The sequence below is a fragment of the Polypterus senegalus genome, chromosome 8, assembly GCF_016835505.1.
Source record: "Polypterus senegalus isolate Bchr_013 chromosome 8, ASM1683550v1, whole genome shotgun sequence".
NCBI lineage: Eukaryota > Metazoa > Chordata > Cladistia > Polypteriformes > Polypteridae > Polypterus > Polypterus senegalus.
The window spans coordinates 79,797,156-79,819,002 of NC_053161.1; the positions used below are offsets into that span (position 1 = coordinate 79,797,156).

A 21,847-nucleotide genomic window follows, 5' to 3' on the forward strand; every position below is an offset into this window, starting at 1 on the left:
CGTAACACATATCACTAGCAAGGAATCGCTCCGGGTGGCTCCCCCATCTTTCTCTCTCTTTCTATTTCTTGCCAACCTTCCTTAAATGGCAGAGGTGGGATGAGTACAAATATCAAAGTATGCGCTAAAGGAAATGTAATGCAACAGATCTGTCTCTGTCTCTCAGCTGGGTTTCATGTGTGGCTTTTTACATGCACCCCTTCCCTGAATGATGGATAAGTCCCCAAATATAAATTGTGAGGAACTTTTCAGGGCAACACTTCCATGTCCCTCTACTCATACTCGGGAATTAAACTTGTCATTTCTACTACTGAACTAAAGCAATCAGACAGTTTCATATATGCCTGTTGTCTTTGTTGCCAGACAATTGCTATGACATAACCTGTCTCCTAAGCAATTCACTCTACCAGCCAGGTTGACCGCACTGCCAGAACTGTCCCACTTTTTATTATCTTCCACACTCGCATGAGATTTGGTGTTCATAAAAGTGGTTTATGGTTATATGTTACCATATGGAAATTATGAAACCAAAGCCTGAGCATAAGACATTTGCTACTAGAAATTATGTCTTGTTGATACAGAGTGTAGAACATCCTCAACTCTGCTAAGAATAGAAAGAGAACCTAGAAGACACTCCTATCCACATAATGATGAAGTATCAGCTTTTGCAAGTGAAGGTAAAAGGCAAGTCTTTCCATTCACCGTCAAAACAAAAGTTGTTTGCCAATTGAAAGTGAAATATAGCTTGAGATGAGGACAGCTGACCTGTGAATAATTTTTCGGGAGAGAAGCTCAGTTAGGTCTGGTGTGATCAGAGAAATGGACTTGTCAATTGGAAAGTAAGTCCAGCCAAGTCCTAATTTGTACAGAATAAACCATGTCAATTACCTAACTTCATTTTTTTAGTCACTCAGAAGTATTACAAATTACTAGCAGGTGGCTGTACTGGGCAGATACCAAAAATGTCTAATCCATAGCATCTGACAGTGAGTGGGCAATGCTATTACACTACAGCTTCTGGCTTTTAAACATTAATGGATGTTTTCATTCTCAGTTAAGGCCACACTTCATTTGCATATTCAGGAGGTGGAAGCCAAGAATCTGAATTCTGCTGTGGCAGGAAAATGACAATAGTGCTGCAGGCTGGCATGCTGACAGATGAAACACTGAACAAAAGACATAATGTGACAGTCTAGCAGTAGGCATCAACTGTAATATAACTTTCCACCTTAGTTTTTAACTAGAAAAAAGCAAGTTGCAACCTATGATGCTAAACTAAAATTATGCTTGTAGATCATCTGGCCTCAGCCGGAAAAGGATAGCGTGCCCTCTCAGGGTTGGGGGAGAGATCCTGCCCCAAGTGGAGGAGTTCAAGTATCTTGGGGTCTTGTTCACGAGTGAGGGAAGAATGGACCGTGAGGTCGACAGGCAGATCGGTGCAGCATCCGCAGTGATGCGGGCTCTGCATCGGTCTGTTGTGGTGAAAAAAGAGCTGAGCCGTAAGGCAAAGCTCTCAATTTACCAGTCGATCTATGTTCCTACCCTCACCTATGGTCATGAGCTATGGGTAGTGACCGAAAGAACGAGATCGCGAATATAAGCGGCTGAAATGAGTTGAAGCTCAGTCATCCGGGAGGGGCTCAGAGTATAGCCGCTACTCCTCCGCATCGAGAGGAGTCAGATTAAGTGGCTCGGGCATCTGATCAGGATGCCTCCTGGATGCCTCCCTGGTGAGGTGTTCTGGGCACATCCAACCAGGAGGAGGCCCCGGGGAAGACCCAGGACACGCTGGAGGGACTATGTCTCCCGGCTGGCCTGGGAACGCCTAGGGATTCTCCCGGAAAAGCTAGAAGAAGTGGCCGGGGAGAGGGAAGTCTGAGCCTCTCTGCTTAAGCTGCTGCCCCCGCGACCCGACCCCGGATAAGCGGAAGAGGATGGATGGATGGATGGAGATCATCTGGCATCATATTGTAAATTGCTGGCTGGTGAAGCAGAAAATTGTGTGCTATAAAACTATAATGAAGTGCTCACAACTTTTCCTGGTTCTGCTTCAGTAGTACAGCAACAAAAGTTTTTGATATTGATATTTGATTTGATATACTTTGTTAATCCCCAAAGATAAAGAGAGCATACCACAGAATGTTTTTAAAGAAAGGTTGCCATTGTTTGAAAAGGGAAAAGCAGAGATTTTGGCATTTTGTTGGAATACTGTTTGTGTTTTGCAGACCTCAAGTGCATTTGAGAACTTGGCGGATTGTGTTCTGGTCATTTGTTCCTTACCACCCAATGTGTAATGTATTTACACATTCTGCTTGTATAGTCTTCTGCATCTGGAATCTTTTATTGACTGTTAGAATGCACCTGATTATCAGAATTAAAGTCCAACCATAAGACACATCAGTTGGTGCGCAGATAGTAGAGTTTCTGAAACTTGTCATTAGCACTGAAAGAGTAGCTTTCTGCACTGTAGATTACAGTATAAGCAATATGGAAATGCTTTTCTAAAAGTGTTTCGATTTAAGCAACTAGACCAGGGAATGCAAGTCAGATACAGGGCAACTGTAATAATAGTCAAAGGTTAATAAGCAAGACAGTCAAAGCTGCCAAATCAATACTGGAAATTTTAAGCATGAGGCAAAAATTTTGTGGTAAAAAAAATTCTGGCTACCTAATGTCTTTCCCATAAATAATTAATGCCAAGTGTACCACAGCTTTCCACTTCTTTATAATGGAGCCAGGTGACCCATTGATCCATAACACTTAAGGTTCAAGTAGGTTTAGATTTATAGAAAAAGAACTTACAGAATTATACAGAGAGCGAGTCTAGAGATTTCCAACAAGCGACTGTGATTAGTTTAGCAGAGGTGGTATCCAGACAGAGTAACCTGTGCTGGACAGAAATCAAAGTAAGAGAAGAGAGGTCCAAGTGAAGAAATATATGAGACAAAAGGACAATATTAACAGAAAAAAATGGTGGAGAGGCAATTAGAAGCTTTCATCCAAAATGCAGAAACTCAAGGGCAGTCCCAACACATATGGATAAAAGTCCCAGGGACATTTAAAGGATCTGGCACTCACTTAAAATCCTTAAACGCTGTGCTTGATTTCACACTTACTCATTTCTCATTTTCAATGATTTTTCTTTTGTATCTTTAAGGGTTCTTAAATTCCCTTTTACTGTATTTTTTGATGGAGCTGTACTGGAAAAATGCTTGCTATTTGTTTTAGCTTTAATAAGCAGTTATTTTTTCAGTTTCTGTTTTTGCCTTTCTGATCTGATCTTTTCAGTCTTATGGTTTTAATAATATCATAGTCTCAAAGTAATACTGTTGCCTTTAGCTTATGTATTTTGTTTCTAAGAAAACATTTTAAATGGGAATATTGTGTGGTATTTTTGGATGATTTTCAACTAATTTAGTTTCTTAAATCCTGTATGCCTTCATCAGGTTTACCTACACACTATATTGTTTAAATATCTGCACACTTTTCTAAAGATTCTTTCACAGCTAGAACATTTTCCCCTTCCTCATGTAAGTGCAGTCTGTCTCATCAGTGAATGAAATGATTTTGATGAAAGGTTATCCAGGCACACAGAAAAGTAACATTGTTTTCTTCACACCATACCCACACCTTTGTATTATGGTTGAACATGAAGTTCTGGTATGGTTGCATTTTCTACATTACTAGCAGAATGTCAGAAACAATAACTGATTTGGTTTGGCCTTTAGTTTGTTTTCAGGTTAATGAATTTGTTTTGCGATCCTGATATGCCTTTGTTTCCAGTGACATTCATTCCAATATACAGTAATCCCTCGCTATATCACGCTTCGACTTTCGCGGCTTCACTCTATCGGGGATTTTTATATGTAAGCATTACTAAATATATAACGTGGATTTTTCGCTGCTTCGCGGGTTCTGCGGGCAATGGGTCTTTTTACTTCCTGTACATGCTTCTTTAGTTGGTTTGCCCAGTTGATTTCATACAAGGGACGCTATTGGTGGATGGCTGAGAAGCTGACCAATCAGAGCACGCAGTTAAGTTCCTGTGTGCTGAATGCGGTGTTAACCAGGAAGTTTTGTCTGGCTCATTCAGCATCAACGTGTTTCGCTGTGTAAAGAGTTAACTTTTGTGCTCTTTTGTGTTTATCTTTGTGCATTTATCATTATGGCTCCAAAATGACCTGCTCCTGCTACTGCTTCAGGGGCCGTGCCCAAGCGCCAACAGAAGATGTTAACGATTGCCGAAAAGGTAAACGATTTGGATTTGTTGAAGGAAGGGAAAAGCTACACCGCTGTAGGACGCCATTACAGCATCAATGAGGCTACGATTCTTTTTATTTAAAAAGTAAGAAAGGAATATAAGATCTATGGCCGCAGTGTCCTTTTAACCAGGGTGCAAAACGAGTTGTAAGTGGATGTAATAAGGCAGTAGTCTGGATGGAATCTGCTTTAGGGATTTGAATTGAAGACTGCCGGAAGAATAACAATGGCGGTGCTATACAGTCGCCTGAAGAGGCTCCTTTAGAAGGGCTGTAACGCTCTCTTTTGTTGTGCAGTAAAATTAAACTCATCGTTATCAGACAAGTCATCGTGTCATTGTTGGTGAGTAACCATAATTAATTTTCTACTTACAGTATTTAGTACATGTACTTACGTTTAGTGTCACTGTACACACATTTACTGTATACAATTTTTCTTGCATTGTACGTATTTATTGCTGGTGGCCTGTCTATTGTAATGGCTGTAACATATGTGATATCGGAGACACTCAATATCTTTAAAATAATATTTAGGTTTTACTGTATATAAACAGTGTGTTTACATACATAATTTCAATGAATCTTACCTAATATCTAAGAGAATACAAAGGGATTATGCTGTAAAACTGTGCAGGGAATATTTATAAACAGTGTGGGAGAGTTTATAAGGGCTTAAAATATATAAAAATAACCATACAAACATATGGTTTCTACTTCGCGGATTTTCACCTATCACGGGGGGTCTGGAACGCAACGTGAGGAGGGATTACTGAACAGTACAACAGGAGGCTCGTCCGCTGATCTTGCCAGTAGGCTGTCAACTCTTTGGATGATCTGAGAAACATTTGCAGCACACTTTTGTTGATTCAAGGTCTCAACTTCATATTGAACTTATTCAGTCTCCAACAGCAAATACTTATATATGTCTCGTTTTCATTTTAACTTTGTTAAACTCTTAATATACAGTCTTTTCAGTTTTCTGATGCAGTTTGTTGTAAAGTGACAAAAAGGCAATAAATAATAAAGATATTAACTAATAATAACAAAGATAAAGTTTCTGGGGCACCCAATGGCAAACCCCTTATATTAAGGTAAGCAAAAGGCGTAAAAAGAAAATGTGTGGTACTACACAAATGATATGTTGTGGATTCTCAAAGATGATCTCGCTCTAAGATGGCATCAATCCCCTCTATGAGGAATTCTGTGAGGAAGAGGCAGGTCCAGGTAGTTTGACCCCAGAAGTGACTTCAGACAATCAGATTGGAACTCAGACAATGGATGCTATGAATGTAATTACTCCGATCTCCAGGCTGTCAAATAAACTAACCACATGCGCAACATAAAGGGGCTTCGTCTCTGACGCTGACGTCCGAGGTTCGATCCCTGCAAGGGGTACAGTGGAGTGTGTACGCCTGATAAACCCAAATAAGGGCGAAACACGTGTTGCATATTCTTTGCATTATTTGACAATAAACTATGTGACATTCTATGATCTGCTTCTCGCAACTGAGAGGGTACTAGTGGCGGATGTTTGCCGATTGGCAGACCAACCACATCAGATCGGGACTCAGACAACGGATGCTATGAATATATATATATATATATTTTTTTTTAATGATGGGATACAGTGGTTTGGACTGCTTCGGATCAAGTCTGCTCTGTGATGGTCTGCATGTTGTTGTCTTTAATTTCAATGGGTGTTTCATTGTCTGTTTGGGTTTTCTGAGCCTGCAGTTTTGAGAGTTTCTGAGTATGTGAAGCGGTGTCTCGAATGCACAAAGGACAGGTGGCAGTTTTCACTTAACATTGTCCAACTCTACATGAAATTCTTCATGTTGCATGTTTCGTAGGCAGTAAGTCTGGGAATTCTTTCTTTCAGTGAACTTTGAACAGTCAGTTATTTCAGTACTTGGTTTATTAAACAAAAAGTTAGGTATTGATTTTTGGTTCAGTAGTAGTTTTGACCCTTTATTTTATTTTTAAGTACACAAGAAACAACGTAAGATTTTCTGTAGAGACCTTGGTACTCAGATGAAAAGTGCTCAAAATTAGCAGGCAATCAGTTTGACATGAACTAGAAATGAACCAAAAAACCTTTGAAGTGCCATTTAATTGACTTGAGACCGATCTTAGTTGAGCAGCATAAACACAAAGTGGGTCATCTGTACTAACATCTGAATGGAAAATTAGAAAAAATCACTAAAAAAATCCAAACTGAAGTTATTTTATCTCAACAGCTCTAAAGTTTCTGACTGTTTGGAAATCCCAATATTTTTTTTCTTCTGTGTACTGCAAATCCTGCCATGTCTTTTTATGATTTGCATTATTCTTCAACCTTTTTCAGTATTTAACTAGATTCAATTAACACTTGACTTGAGCAAGTTAACTGTGATCTTTACACTGATGAACAATGCTCCCCTAGCTTTTTCTCTGAGGAATATAAAATAAATGTATCTTCCTCTGGCTTTCTTCCCTTACGCCAGTGGTCTTTGGTCAGCCATTTTCTTGTAATCCACCCAGAGATCTGTTAACAAACATGTCTTAAGGGCATGTTCCTCTCCAATCATACCTTTCATGTGCAATATGAAGAATTAGCTCATGATTATTAATAGTTATGTAAATTCATCCACAAATACCATGAACTGTGGTATGCTTAGTACACTGTTTCTGGCATTAATACTCACAAATTAATTAGTCACTCAATTGTAATTTCTGGGACAATCCTGAAAACTGCACCAAAGCACATTGTAAATTCATATTCTCTGAGCCCAGACCCATTATTAAAGATTGGCTGAGGGATACAGTGCATCCTGTGGTGGCATGTTAATCCACAGCCTTGAGGTTTCAGCTTCAATTTCTTAGTCTTGTGTATGGGTAAAAAGACGGCTTCCAAAAACACAGCTGGTGATGCAAAAATTAAAACAAAAAAGATATTTTCATTTATTCACTGGAAAAAGAAATGAATCAAAGAAAAAATGTGTGAAGGCAAAGTAACAAGTAATGATAAAGATGAAACTATTTTTTTTTCCAAGACATTTTTATTAGCAATTTCTTCAAAGTGTGCTGATGTTATTGTAACTGACATAGAGATCATAGAGAGTGATTTACTAAAGAGACACCGGGCACTTCAATCTAATAAGTCACTAGTGCCTGAGAGCTTTTATCCTCAGATATCAGTACTGAAGCTACAGTATACAGTACAGTAGATTTGAACTTCTGCGTTTTATCATGCTCTACAAAGATGGGAAATTCCATGCCCAAAGTAGAATTCAAAGAATTAATATTCTTTGAAAATTATTCTAAATGCTTACTGTACATACTAAGTTACAAAAACAATTATCTAATGTAAATTGAAAATATAGTCATGGATATATGTGAAATTGTGACTCTCATTGCCTAATTTTAACCTCTTTTCCTGGTTCCACATTTTGGGCTGGAAAAGCTCCCTCTTCAGTTTATAGCCCCTGCTGCCCCTTCCTGCCGTAAAGCCCTAAAATGACTGAGTCTCCTTGAACACTCTCATGTCCATTATCTCATAGGACAGTAGGACACTCCATCCTACCTGAGAGCTGTCCGCTAACACTTTTCAGTCTGTAAGCCTTGGGGCATTTATTATCCCTCATTGGTCTATTCCCTGTTATAGACACAAATATAACTACGTACTAGGAAATGAAAACACTTGAATGGGTTTAGAGATGTCTTACTGATTTTACCTCCTTTCCAGCATGTCATTTGTAGCCACTGTAACAAGCTCCACAGATTAACAGAAATACATACAGAATTTTCCAAGCAACTGAGAAGTGTTTTTAAAGAATGACCGACTCCTTAAAAATATGCTTTCCTGTGACTCATACATTTTCACCTACTTTGCAATCACTGGGTTCTAAAGAATTTGCTTAGGCTAAAAAGACACTTTGTTTTACACACTACTGTGTAGATAGTAGTTGTCATGTTCTACCTGATCACAACTTGGGGGAGAAATAATCCTTAGAAATAGTTCTTAATTGTACAGAGTGGCTAAAATGGAAAGAAAGCACTATTAAAAAAGCTTTGTAACATTGTAAATTCACTATATTGCCATATTAAGGACCAGCTGAGGGATATATACAGGGTGGGCCTGATCTAATTATGCAGATCCAGATCGTCTGGATGACTTTGATTTATGCGGGGACGATTCCAGTTTGACGCAAAAAGGATTCTTCTCGTCATCAGTTTGCACACTTCTCGATGGTCTGGGATTTTTCAGGTGATTTTCTATGTAATAAACATAATAAGTTATAGCATAATGAAAATTGCATAATTAGATCTGGACCAGCCTATATAATGATTGCTGTGGTGGCATGTTAAACCAGAAGCCAGGAAAAACAATTTGAAAAGGGAAATGTGAACTTAAAATAAAAGCCACAATAAGTTAGTAAATAATTAAAATACTGCTAGATTCTCCAATATTTATATTTTGTCTGTATTTCCATGAAGAGGAGCAGTTTCTTTTCATTGGAACAATAGAACAGCTTTGATGAGAACAGATTATCCAGCCTTGCATATGTCTGTTGTTCTCTGTGTGAAGAAACTCTTTCTGTTTGTGTGAAAATTACCCTTAATTTTCCATCAGTGTTGCCATGTTCTTGTTGAATTATTTCATGTAAAGTAAAAAGTGGGATCCACAGTACTAATTTCTTTCATAGTTTAAACATTTAAAAAAAAAAAAACGTAAAACTCGAACTGTTTGTGGGTGTTATCATGAGTGTGTCGTGAAGTAGAGGGTTTTTGCCATGCACCCAATTATATTAGGCACTTTAGAATATGGGTCAGTCTATACACAAATTCATTTTTTAAGGTTTCAGGTGACAATTACATAATGATGATTGTGTTCCAAAACACTGGATGTGATGAAATAAATTTATTTAGATTAAATCCATTTTGTATTGCCTTTTGACTGTTGTTTTGATTGTAGTTTTTGCAATGTTTTTAAGCTGACATTTTCCTGCTTATTTGAGAAGTGAGTCTGGGAACATAGCTTGGTGTAGTATTGAACAATTTAATAGGTCAGAAGCTGAGCTGTGTAGATATTCCTCTCACCATTTTTGGTTTTAACGAACACAGTAATGCATCTAAACTGGAGATCACTATTTTGACTTTTTAATGGGCATACATTGTCACACAATCAGCAATTTGGTATGCATATTCAGTGCCATTAATGTAAACGTGTGTCTCAGTGTGACGATGTGGGTTCTGGCTCCACACTCCCTTTGCTGTTGGTAGCACATGAACCCAACACCGTCGATAATGTTGCCGAGTGAGCTAGTCAATGGAGGCAAATAATTCCAGCAAGGGGAAGGTATACAAAAAGTGCAACAGTGCTTTTATTAAAACAGTCAACAAATCAAAAACAGTGTTCATAAATAGTGCAATACTCCCAGATTCATTAAATAAATAATCCATAAAAAGAACGTGGAGGTTAAAAATCAATAAATAGAAAAAAAAACACATCCTTAAAAATCGGAGGTTAAAATCTTCTCTTGGAAGCAGTTTTAAAACCAACAACAAACAAATCCGGTGCTCTTTTGTTAGCGTCTCACCTGCTAATCCCGTTTGGGCATCGCAGCAGGCAAGACGCTCTCTTCAGCTGCCCTCCTGAAACACACGCACGAGACTGGAGACCTCCCGATCCCTGGCTTCGGTATGGCACTCATCCCAGTCCCGGAGAACTTGTTTTCCCACAACGGCCAGGTCGCTCACGTTGGGGATTCCCACCACCAAGTCTCCCGACTTCCGCTGCCTTTCCATGGCCTTCATGCGGCCAGTCGCCTTCCCTGGTCACTCCCGCTACCTGATCGCTCAGCGGGAGCGACATCAACACCAACACGTGGGTGTCGGCCTAACACCCAGCTTCAACGCAGCTGCCCACGAGCGCTCATTCGCTCGCCCGTCCGCTCGCTCTTCGCGGCTCTCTCTCTCTCTCTCACCGACCTGCTTCCTCTCCTGCTCCCGGTAACCTCCGTCCTCTCCTTTCCTTTTTCTCCCCGATCGTTTTTTTACACCTCCTTCAAAACCGACTCGCGCTTCTTTTTAAAATGACGAGGGCCACAGCAGCTGCAGCATTAGCCACGGGACAATCATGAATGTGGGCAGTTCCTCATAACACCACACTCAGGTACTGTATGTAAAATAGTGCCATTATACAAGGAGTGAATACTGAGCCTCCGAGCGAGTGTACTGGTGAAGAGAATGATGTCATTCTAAATATACCAGTTTTAATTTGGAAAGTATTCTGTCTGGGGACCTGAGGTTATCATCTGCCCTATGTGGAAGGCTTCAAGTACCTAGCTCTCTTATTTATGAGTAAGCACAAAGATGATGGTTGAATTGTACTGTTAAATACAAGGTGTGATCAGTAGGCAGGAGACCAAACTTTACTGTTCATTCCAGTTTATTTTACTTTTATGTTTTAATCATGTTCTAAATGACTAGCTCTTTTTTGAATGCTTATCTCACTCTTAACAGAGATTTAGCACTTTTGAGGAAATTACTGAGCTGGTACTGATTGTGATGGGCCTCCCTTTACTAGTTCCACCAGGGGATAATATTCAGAATGGGTAGTCCATTTCAATCTAGCTAGGCAGCTTTAATCTCCCTTGGAGTTCAGGTTGCCCTTCATGGGCATGCCCTGGGTAATGTGTTCCTACTTCCATCATGAGGAGACAGAGAGCGAGAGAATATAACAGGTTCTGAAGCATCTGCAGTTTTCAAACCCCACCCCAGAGATTTTCGCCACACCACTAGTGGTTCATACAGGAGAAGGCACAGCAAGCTGTGCCAGAGGTTTCTTTTCTGTAACTCAATCTTACTCTAAGCAAGTCTTTTTATTCATGTGATCAAAAATATTAAAGACATTATGGAATGGTGTTAGTTGGCTTAGTTTTTGTTATTGAACTGCAGCACTATGAAAATACATGATTTACCCCATACTCTCAAAGTCTATTTTGTTCATACAGTTTATATATCGAATATATGGACACAGGTGATATGACAGAATTATGGAGATATTGTTCGGATTTAAACTTTTAAGTCTGAGACATGTAGATTGTCTAATTTGTGTTGCCATCTGGGAAAAGTAGTGTTTCTTCCCAATGAAGAGGCATATCTCCGAGAATTAAAAGATTGGTTGTTGGCAAGTGAAGTGAGCAGGGGGCGAAGCCCCTTAGTAATTTAAAAATTTAACAGTTTTCAAAACTGCATTACACAGTTGCTAAATATCACATGATTACATTGCCAAAACCAGTTATTAAAAGACCTATCACACTTTTTCTTCACCTTAAAATTGCTCAACATGTGCCCCTCATGTCACACAGCACACGTCAGTCCTATACTGTAATTCTTTCCAGATCCTTTGTAGCTTATCACTGTGGATGGATGACACCATAGCAACATTCCATTCTCTCATTTACTGAACTGTTATAATCTGGAAAAAGATTAAAGATAACACAACAATTTAGTACGTACATATTACATGTACACATGATACTTAATTACCAAGTTAAACATTTTTAAAGTAGCTCAATTTTTTTTATTTATCTCCATATCTGAGGTGGAGAATTAATGAGATGACAATATAAAAGTGATAAATTTGCTGTTTTCTACATTAATGATACCCTGATTTTCATTTAAAATTTTATTACCTAACAGATCTTCAGAAATGCAAACAACAACATACAGTATAGAACTGGATCTCCAGGCACTACATATTAATAAGCAAGAACTATTGGGGGGAAGTTTTTACGTTTCTTCAGACTTTATTTATGTTGGTGCTATTTGTCACTTTTTCAGCTCAATCAAGCCTTGCGTGTCTTTAACTTCATTCTTTAATGCTTTGCTTCTTTTTTCATTCATCTTGTAATTATTGAAATTTGTTCACTTGAAGAGTTCAGCAGCTGAGCATGACAAGGGTCAATGTTAAATGACAGCTTATAATTGCAACCTGCATGTTCTTTGCATCCCCTGCCTTCATTCTCAGCTGCCTCATTAATCAGAATGGAGCCTCTTGAGACTGAATGTCAGCAGCACATTTTGCCCAGTCATACTTGAGTGTATTAGCCATGATTTACTGTGTCTTATTTTCATGCAGGCTGAAGAAAAGGTCTCTATGAATGTTTTCAGCTAATTTAAAACACTGTTATCTAGACTAAGGTCCTCATCTTGATGTCTACACCTGTGATTTTGTTCCATGAACCACACGTTCAAATCATAGTGGTAGGGTTCCCTGATTTCTTCTGTGCTGTATGTGTCATCATGGGTTTAGGAGGTTTCCTAGATCCCATACTTTTATATCTCTGTAACTCCTGTGGGGTAGGAAAATGGTTGACCTGAACAGCCTTGATTATCAACTATCTGCTAACATTGTTTGTCATCAGATATGTCTTTTTCTAGAATTTGTCCTACACCTCCTCTTATGAAGCTCTTATATCTTACTGTTTCAAAGATCCTATTCCTGTCTTGGAGTATAATTATATAATCTATTTTGTAGCTCTTATATGCTGTATATTTAAATTCTTTTGTGTGTATTCTAGGGTAGAATCATACACATACTCTGTTGTGTACTGTATATACAGAGGTGCAAGGTACGTGATAGTCTACATTTTATAAATTTTATATCTTTCTAACGTCATCCATTATTACCTATAACAGCAACAAGTAGTCAAGAGAAATGAATGTACCACTGATTCTTCAACATGTTCTTCTAATAGTTTACTGTTGCACCCCAACAGTATTTTTAATGTACTCTGGTGGGCTCCATCCCCTGTTCGCATTCGCTTGTCCACCTCTGGGTTTGGTTAACAGGATATACAATTTAAAGAGATTGTTATTTTCATGGGAATTGTTACATACTCCTTCGATTCTATGTTGCATCGGTCCGCCGTGATCATAAATATGCACCTGACCAAATTGTGGTTTCTTCCAAATTAAACTTGTCGTAGCTTTAACTCATAGCATATGGTCCATTATTGTGTAAATCTACGTTTTGAGCATTGAATGATGCAAACGTGAAAAGATTATTGTAGACTCAGATATTTTGCCTGCAATGTTTGTGTATTTTACTTTCATCAAACCACAGATCTTATAATTCTCGCAGATAAGTCATTTTATTGGGAGGCAACACGAATTAGACAATCTACAAGTCTCTGACTTAAACTTTAAAGCCGAACAATATCTGCATACTTCTGACGTATCACCTATGTCCTGTTCCATTATTTCACCGAGTAATAATTTCTGTTTGTTTGTGCTAATGCGATCTATATTATCTTTTTTTTTCGATACTTTCGAATTTTCCTATTTTCATATTCTTTAACTTGCTCTGCATGTGTATCTCGCCAATGTTTTTTTTGAGCCTTTCGATTTCCACTGCTTTCATAATCTCTAACCTGCTATGCATGTGTATTGTGCCAACATTTTTGAACGTCTTTATGAAGTGTTTTATTTCTGACCCCGTTTGGACCTACGAGGTGTTCAGTACCACTTGGTCTTGGCTGATTATTACTTTCCTTATTTTCAGAATTTGCACATAGATTATTATTGTTCTTTTGTGCATTCTTTTTTTCCTTCTTTTCTCTCTTTTTGACACGCTGCTCTTTCTTCTAAGCTTAGTCATTGACGTGCCATCTAGAACGTATAAAATTTTTAAAAGCTGGGAGCACATGAAGTGTGTCTGCCAAAAGCATTCCAACAGAGGTTAGATGTCCTTGATCTTGTTTTAAATTGTTTGTAAGTAGGGCATGACATGCAAAAGTCACCGTCTCATGGGTCTTGCTTCCAAAGGTTGTAAAGTCTAGTCTTGCAGGACGTCAATGTGTCTTTCCGAGAAGGTCACATCTCGACCCAAGATTTTTTTATTGTAATAGAGAGATGTTTTTGCTTGTTTTTATTATGCTTTGTAATTTTTGTAAAAACCTAAGCCAGACCTTTCTGTACCATGTTATGGATCAAATGTAGTCTGCCTTATATTTATCATTTCAAATTTCACCAAATACATTAATAATAAGAATTATAACCTGAAATATAAACGTATTTGACTGTATGTCTTCTGCATACTATAACCTTTCATTATTTCAAATAGCTTTAACAATTTTAACAATTTTCACCTTTCTAGACTAGTGCTTCTAAAACAGTGAGTTTAATTTAAAAAACTTGTAGGAGCTGAAAGTGATAGTCTTGAGGGACACGAGGATCTTGAGTTACTAGAAGGCTAATACAAACTACCCTTCAATCTGTTTTTCTAGTAGTGTCCCCTGTTTTCCTCTGTCTGGTTCCCTCACTTTGTTGGTGGGGGGAAATGTCCTTTAGTTTTCCAGATTAAGGCCAGGGCTTAATCTCAGTACAAAATTAATCAAATTGGATTAATTTTACACCAAGAAATACGCAAGATTGATTGCCACATCAACAAAGTTTTTTTATAATTTTATTTTCCTTTGATTTATTGGAAGGGGTACAACGATGTGAGGATCTTTGTTTTGGCTTAGGCATACATGGAAGAAAATAGTTTGAAGCACTGTTCTAGACCATACATTTTAGTCTGTGTTAAAATATTCTGATCAGTCTGATCAAAAACCAATAGTCCTATACATGTTTTGATGTCAGGACAGTTTTTGGATCACTTGCCATGGCTGTCTGTGAATGCCTCACATACCCTAACCCAAATGCACCCTAACAGACTGAAGTTTCCCACACAATAATGTAAGTTATAAGGCTCTGCTATAGATAAAGCTAAATCTGTTCATTGGTAGCACTGCTGCCTCGCAGTAAGGAGACCTGGGTTCACTTCCCAGCTCCTCCCTGCGTGGAGTTTGCATGTTCTCCCCGTATCTGCGTGGGTTTCCTGCCGTGCATTGGCAATCCTAAATTGTCCCTAGTGTGTGCTTGGTGTGTGTGTGCCCTGCGGTGGGCTGGTGCCCTGCCCAGGAATTGTTCCTGCCTTTGCCCTGTGTTGGCTGGGATTGGCTCCAGAAGACCCCCGTGTTAGGATATAGCGGGTTGGACAATGACTGATTGACTGTTAACACAGCTGGCATACCGCCAAAGATGTGTGATGATTTATATTTTACATTTACATTTTTTATGTATGGAGGTTTAGTTCACCTTTTTCCTGAAAAGTTTCTTTAGGGTATTTGACAACATGTTGTACAGACATACAAGTATAACTTTCACTGTACCTTGTACTGTTAACATTACTACTACTTCAACAGGTACTGCTATTTCTTTGTCAGTTATCAATTTGTTCTTAAAAACTGTTCCATAAGCAATGAATTATTAGTGCTCATTTAAAGAATATACACAATAAAATAAGTATTGTTTTAATAATAGTAATATAAATACTTTGGACATTATTTCTGCTACGCATGAACACAGAAGACAAACAAATCTGACTATTGTCCATTACTGATTACACTCAAAATGTTGGATTATATATATATTTTTAATACATTCAGCTAATTGTTTTATATTTTATAATTTTCAGTGTACTTTCTTTTATTTGCCATACTGTATATTGTATTACTAACGTTTTCTCTTTGTTACTCTCGATTTGTGTTACTGAGAGAAAAAATGAAAATAATCATTGTAGTGAAGTGTCTAAATGTAACATGAATTTGATCATTATTACTTCATTAATTTTAACTGGATATTTTTCTTTTCTGCTGCTAATATTTTCCATTATTATCTACTTTTGTTATAAATAAGTATGATACATCTGCCCAAATGTTATCCATTAATGTTTTATGTTTTCCTGACCCTAACACATTAAATTATGTCCCTGTATATTGTTTCTTAGCATACTACTATGGTAAGCGGAAGAAGGTCATCAAGCCAACTATTGGCGTAGGCTGTGCAGAAAGTGGGTTGACAAAGCCAACCAGGCGCCGGAAGAAGCGTAAATCGATCTTTGTACAGAAAAAGAGAAGGTCATCTGCTGTGGATTACACGCTAGGAGGCTCACCACAGGTACTAGTCAGCCAGTATATTTTTACATGAACAATTGCTTTCTTATATATTTCTTTAAAGTTGTAATTTGAAAGAATATGTTTTTATATTTTAAAGAGGCTCCGCTTCTCTATTCATCACAGTCTTTTTCTCAGTTAATAATATGGAATATTTATTGAAGGGAAGCTTGTTCCAAAATCATAATAAAACCTAAATTGCTATAAGAGAAAAATAATTTTTGCCAAATGCTATTTTTGCTTTATTAGTTTTTCTTCTGGCATGTCTGCTATTTAAAAAAAAAAAGCTTTGTGAACGGCACAGTTACATTGCAGGTAGCGGTTAGTTTTTTTTTTTCTCTGGAGTCACATTCCCAACGCATTTGCATGATCCTCATGTGTTTAAGAAGGCCTCTGGCCTTCTCCCACAGTCCAAAGTTAGGTGGATTAGTGTCATTTCTGGTCTGGTTCTTTTTGTAATTGTCGCTGCTGGCTTAGGTCCTGTGTCTCGGCATATCATTTACTGAGAAATCAAGATTAAAAAAAAAACAACTGAGTAAATAAATGAAAAGTTAACAATGAGAAATGGTTACACACTGATGAACTCAGTGTATTCTTATGCTAAGTTTACCGAGAAGATATGCTTGGGAGTTGTAAAAATATTTACACATGTGAAACATCCATCTATATATAATCTTGTTTTTTACAGAAATGACAATTGCCTGGTTAAAGTTAGCCCAAGATTATCTAACCTGAGACTCAAAGTCATAACTGACTCCGGACATGATACTTACAAGTCTATCAGAGGCATTGATGTGTGCACTGTTGTGCAGTCTTGCCTAAGCAATTTATAGTCACCAGTTAACCTAACTTGCACCTTTTTAGGTTATTAGAGGAATAGGAATACCTGGAAAAAAACCTACCTGGACACAAAATAAAACCTATAAACTATATACAGATCTTGAGTGGGCTTGGAATCAAAAACAATTTGTACAAACTGTAATGCAGAAATACTAGTCACGTTGTCACTGTGCATTCCAAATATAAAACACTATCAGAAAAATCCAAATTAAGCAACATTTTACATAACCATATTTTAATATTTGGTTATAAAAGAAAAAAGATGTATTTACTTTCCCACAGTTGAACTCTAGGAAATATAAATCTGTTAAGCAAAGCATAAATATCCTTTAGGTAATGGAAGAGATATTAAGCTTAACTGAAGCTTATTAACCAAAGATTACACTATAAGCCAACTTTATAAATATTTTTTGTAATGTCAGAAAACACTAAATCAATTCTGTAAACTGAATAAGTGCCTGACTTGTCTTAGAAGTTTTCTGTAGTTGGATAATTTTGCAACACCCTTTTAGAGGGCCTCATGCATAGCTTGTGAGATATACTGTATGGATATGGACATACCTTAAGATGGCTGCTCCTTTCCATGGTGGCCAAGGTTCAGTCTAGTTCTGTGAACTGGAACACATCCCTGATCATCGTTCTTATGAAGGTATAGTTTAATTTGGATTGTAAAGTACAGAATCAACTTGGTAAATAGACTATGTACATATAGTATATACAGGTTAGTAAATACTGTACATATTCTAACAAATCAACTTTGTAGTGCATAATTAATATTCAGATCTCATGTGCTATTTGATTATCTTCAGTGTGTTCATTATAGATACATTTTTATAATGATGCAGCATTATTTTTAAACAATTGTTTTGTAGAACAGTTTTAATTGTGAATGAAACAAGTCAATGCAATAAACAGAGTTATTTTGCATAAAAGCTATACTTAAACATAGAAATACAGATGTCGGGATAGGATAAAGGTTTATTTGATATTATTTTAAAGTACATTAAGAAAAGAAAAGTTATCAAGAGAAAACCACATATGCTGAAAGTCCAAGGTATATCATCAGGTACTTTAGATATGAAATCCTCGAGCATCACAAGTAACACATCTTTGAATGTGTAGAAGGCCAGCCTTTAAAGCTTTCAGCCATTGTAAAGTTATATAACATTAGTAGTGTAAACATGCACTTTGAAATGTTTAGTTTGGGAGCATAGCAGATAGGCATCTTCCGGAAGAGTATTTTTAAACAAACATAAAGTCAGTTGAGCAGGCTGAAGGTTATGTGATCAGATCACCATGTTATTTTATGCATTTGTATGGGTTGTAAACAACATGCCTTTGTTGTGAGGTTAGTGATTAACAGCAGGTTTATTTGCAATATTTCATTACATTTGAACCCTCACCGTTAGCATAATGTATACAGTGCACATTATTAATTAAATGTGTGCTATTATAAAATAAAAAAATGCCGGTGCTGTACTGTTTAATATGTGTGTAATATCTGTATTATCTGTACTGTAATCTTATGTGCAGTTCTTTTCTCATATTTACTCAGCACATTTATTTCATGCTCATGCATGAAATATAGCTGAGAAATATTGTGATTTGTATTTCTTAGCCAATAATCAAGTTTTAGAAATGCTGTTTACCATTATTAAAATTTGTATTAAATGAATAACTGAATGCTCATGAAAATGGTGATAGAACAGATAATCAGCTCTGTTAATTATACAGCTGTAAAAGAATAAAGGTGTACCTGTGCTAAAACAGGAGTTTAACTGGGGAAGATGGTGCACTGTCACCCACTTAACTTTTACCACAGGACCTGAACTCTTTCTGAATGCAAGTTGAATCAGACTATATGAATTGAGTGGCAACTAAAAGCTGTATTCTGTTGTGTATACTCTCACAAAAATTAACCTCCCATTACATCATAAGGTATGTATGTGTGCAATGGTTCAAAACTTAAGAACTTGAGATTGTTTTTCATTTTGACATAGGGTGTACACTTTAGCCCATGGGCGCTTTTGGTTACTCATCTCTGCACAGTGCACTATATACAGTGTTTATATTAGTTAGAAACTGTAAACAATAAAACATTTCACATAATCCTTCTTTCTTTTTTACATTCATAATAATTTAAGCATACATTTTCTTATATTTTATTATACTAACTTCTACACATTGTGTTTACAACAAGAGAATTAACCCAGTAAATCCTCTCTTGGTTTTCTTGTATTCCAGCATTCCATTACTTTTTATCTTAACATTTTTCAGATACCTATGCTGAATTGCAAACTTTAAAAATGATCTACGCCCCAATGCATATTTGGAAAATGTTCTTTTTTGGTATTATTTGCAGATTCCCAAATCCCAAGTCTGTATCTTGAACAAGCAAGCCATTATGTAACTTCTTCACTAGAATAACTATAATTTGTTTGTGAACTTTTATGTTTTTTCAATATATATAACATTATTATAAATTACGCTGCCCAGTGTTTCTACCCTATTAAATTCACCCACACGGCTGGACTTGAATACCACTGTCCTGGTGGAGCTTTTTATTGACAATGGCTATGTAGGTGTTGCGTAAAGAGGGAGAATCTACTCTAAAAGATTACTGCTATGTTGTTGAAGTAGATGAGTTACATTATATATCCTTACAGGAGTTACATCTGGATACTGAAAATATGGAAAGTAAACTGTTCTACTATGGGATTACCAGCAATTCATGTCCAAGGTTGGCTCCTGCCTTACAACCAAGATAGATAGATAGACAGACATATAGTAGTACATTACATTGATAAATAAATCATATCTTTTAGGTAAATGAGATGTTATAAAATCTCTTCCTGGAGTGGTAGAATTCTTCTTGTTCTGTATGTGCTTCAGAGGTTGATCAGAGTGCCATGAAAGGGATAGCGTTGTGCATGAAAGGCATCAGCTTAGTCAATATCCTCTTCTACCTGCAGAGATCCACACTAGCAAAAAAGAACAGGACCAGCCTTCCAGATGAACTTGTTAAGTCACCTGTTCTCATGGTAGCCCTTAAAATACCATTGTATAACAGAACACACTTGCAAACATGGGCTGATGGAACATATGTCAATGAACCCCTGACTCTGGTTCTTTTTCGATGTGGCTTCTGATTGGCAGCCTAATTCAGATTTCTGTCCAAGTGCTTTTATAGCTGATTTCTAGATGAGGACTAATATTAGGGAAGAGTTGTTCTTCCTAATCTTCTCCATCATCACATGGTTTTGCTGATGTTTGTCTGTAGATGATTCAGCATGCACTAGTCAACAAAGTCATTCCCTAATTCTTGGTGTTCCTTATGTACTCGTACACTCCATGATTCTAGAGTCATCTGCAGGTGGTGTATCTCAGAATTGTCTTGACATGTAAAGAGTGAATGGGAAAGTGGCTAGGGGCACTTTCACAGATTGTGATCTGCCTTTCAAGAAGTAAGTAATCTGTGGCCCAGTGTAGCAGATAGATAATCATGCTGTCTAACCTACTGTGTGCATTGTAGTCACAATCTAGACAGTCCAGTGCTGTGCTGAACACAAGCCTTTTCAGGTTTTCATTGTTTCCTATCAATTTTAGACACAAGGAAATTCAATATGCTTAGCTGAACTGCTCCTCAATTTTAATTCAAACACATAGTTACCAAAGCTCTAATCATTTTAAGTTTGTTTTTTTTGGTTCTCAGGACAGTGAAGATGATGATGATCAGGATGGTGGGGAAGATGAAACAGCAAGTGAAGAGACAAGCTCAGAACAACGTGAAGATCAGACCGATACATCTTCTGTAGAAGTCCAAACTGGGAGACCGAGAAGGGCTGCCGCTTTAAGAAGGAGCAGTGATACCATAAGACCTACAAACATCGAGAGGACTAGAAGAAAAAGAACAACTCGATCTTTGTCTTATACCGAAGATGTAACATATTATCCAGCCAAACGCCCTACTGCTAAGGTAACCATTTTGATTCTTATATAAAGTTTGGATCTATGAGTACACATTCTTTGTTTCTTTCTTGCAAACATTTCACAGACACTTCTTTTTTCCGTTGAGGAAACATTTAATTTACAGGTATATGTACATTTTTCTCTTGAGTATAAGATGAATGCTTGATTATTTATCAATTTATCTCCAAGAATTTGTAGAGATGTAAAGACTTAAAATAAGACAACTTCCTTTTAGTTTAAAACCTATTTTTTCTAAAATATTCTGAAGTGAAGCATAATGGAATATTCAGATCTAAATATATAACTTAAAACACATTTCTTTGGGTGTACAAGTGCCTTTTCTTTGTAGGAAAGATAAAGAAAGCTTTTTCATCTCCAAATAATTTCTTCTGGAAGACTAACAACATGACTGAATTTGTTGAAAGACAAAAGTGACATCTTACTCAGCTAAATATGATCTATTATTCAGCCCTTTTCATTCAAAATTATGGTTTTGTTTGTTTCCTTCCTGTTTACAACAGTGTTTTTAGATTGTCAATATCCATAATAACTTAATCACAGTTAACATCCTACACAGAACACATGTTCAGTACCTTCCTTTATTTCCCTTTGTTTTTATTAAAATATTTATGTTGTATGTGTGTGCATTGTTTTTACTCTTAGTAATGTTGTTCTGTGGTTTTACTATTCAACACCAAGGATTCTGATAATAAATTATTGTTTTCTTAGACTTAGATAAGACATCATTAATGAAAACTTTGTTGTCTATGAGAAGTATTCATTTTTGCTACC

The 21,847-nt window shown here is 37.0% G+C and overlaps 1 protein-coding gene across 3 annotated transcripts in view; it reads left to right on the forward strand.

The window, feature by feature from the left end:
• Positions 1–21,847, forward strand: part of sfmbt2 (Scm like with four mbt domains 2) — a 428,667-nt gene that overhangs the window by 400,408 nt on the left and 6,412 nt on the right. For all 3 annotated transcript variants that reach the window (XM_039761324.1, XM_039761326.1, XM_039761325.1), the window contains 2 exons: positions 16,081–16,250; positions 20,799–21,062. In XM_039761324.1, coding sequence (XP_039617258.1) covers positions 16,081–16,250; positions 20,799–21,062 — 434 coding nt within the window. The remainder of the gene's footprint in view (positions 1–16,080; positions 16,251–20,798; positions 21,063–21,847) is intronic.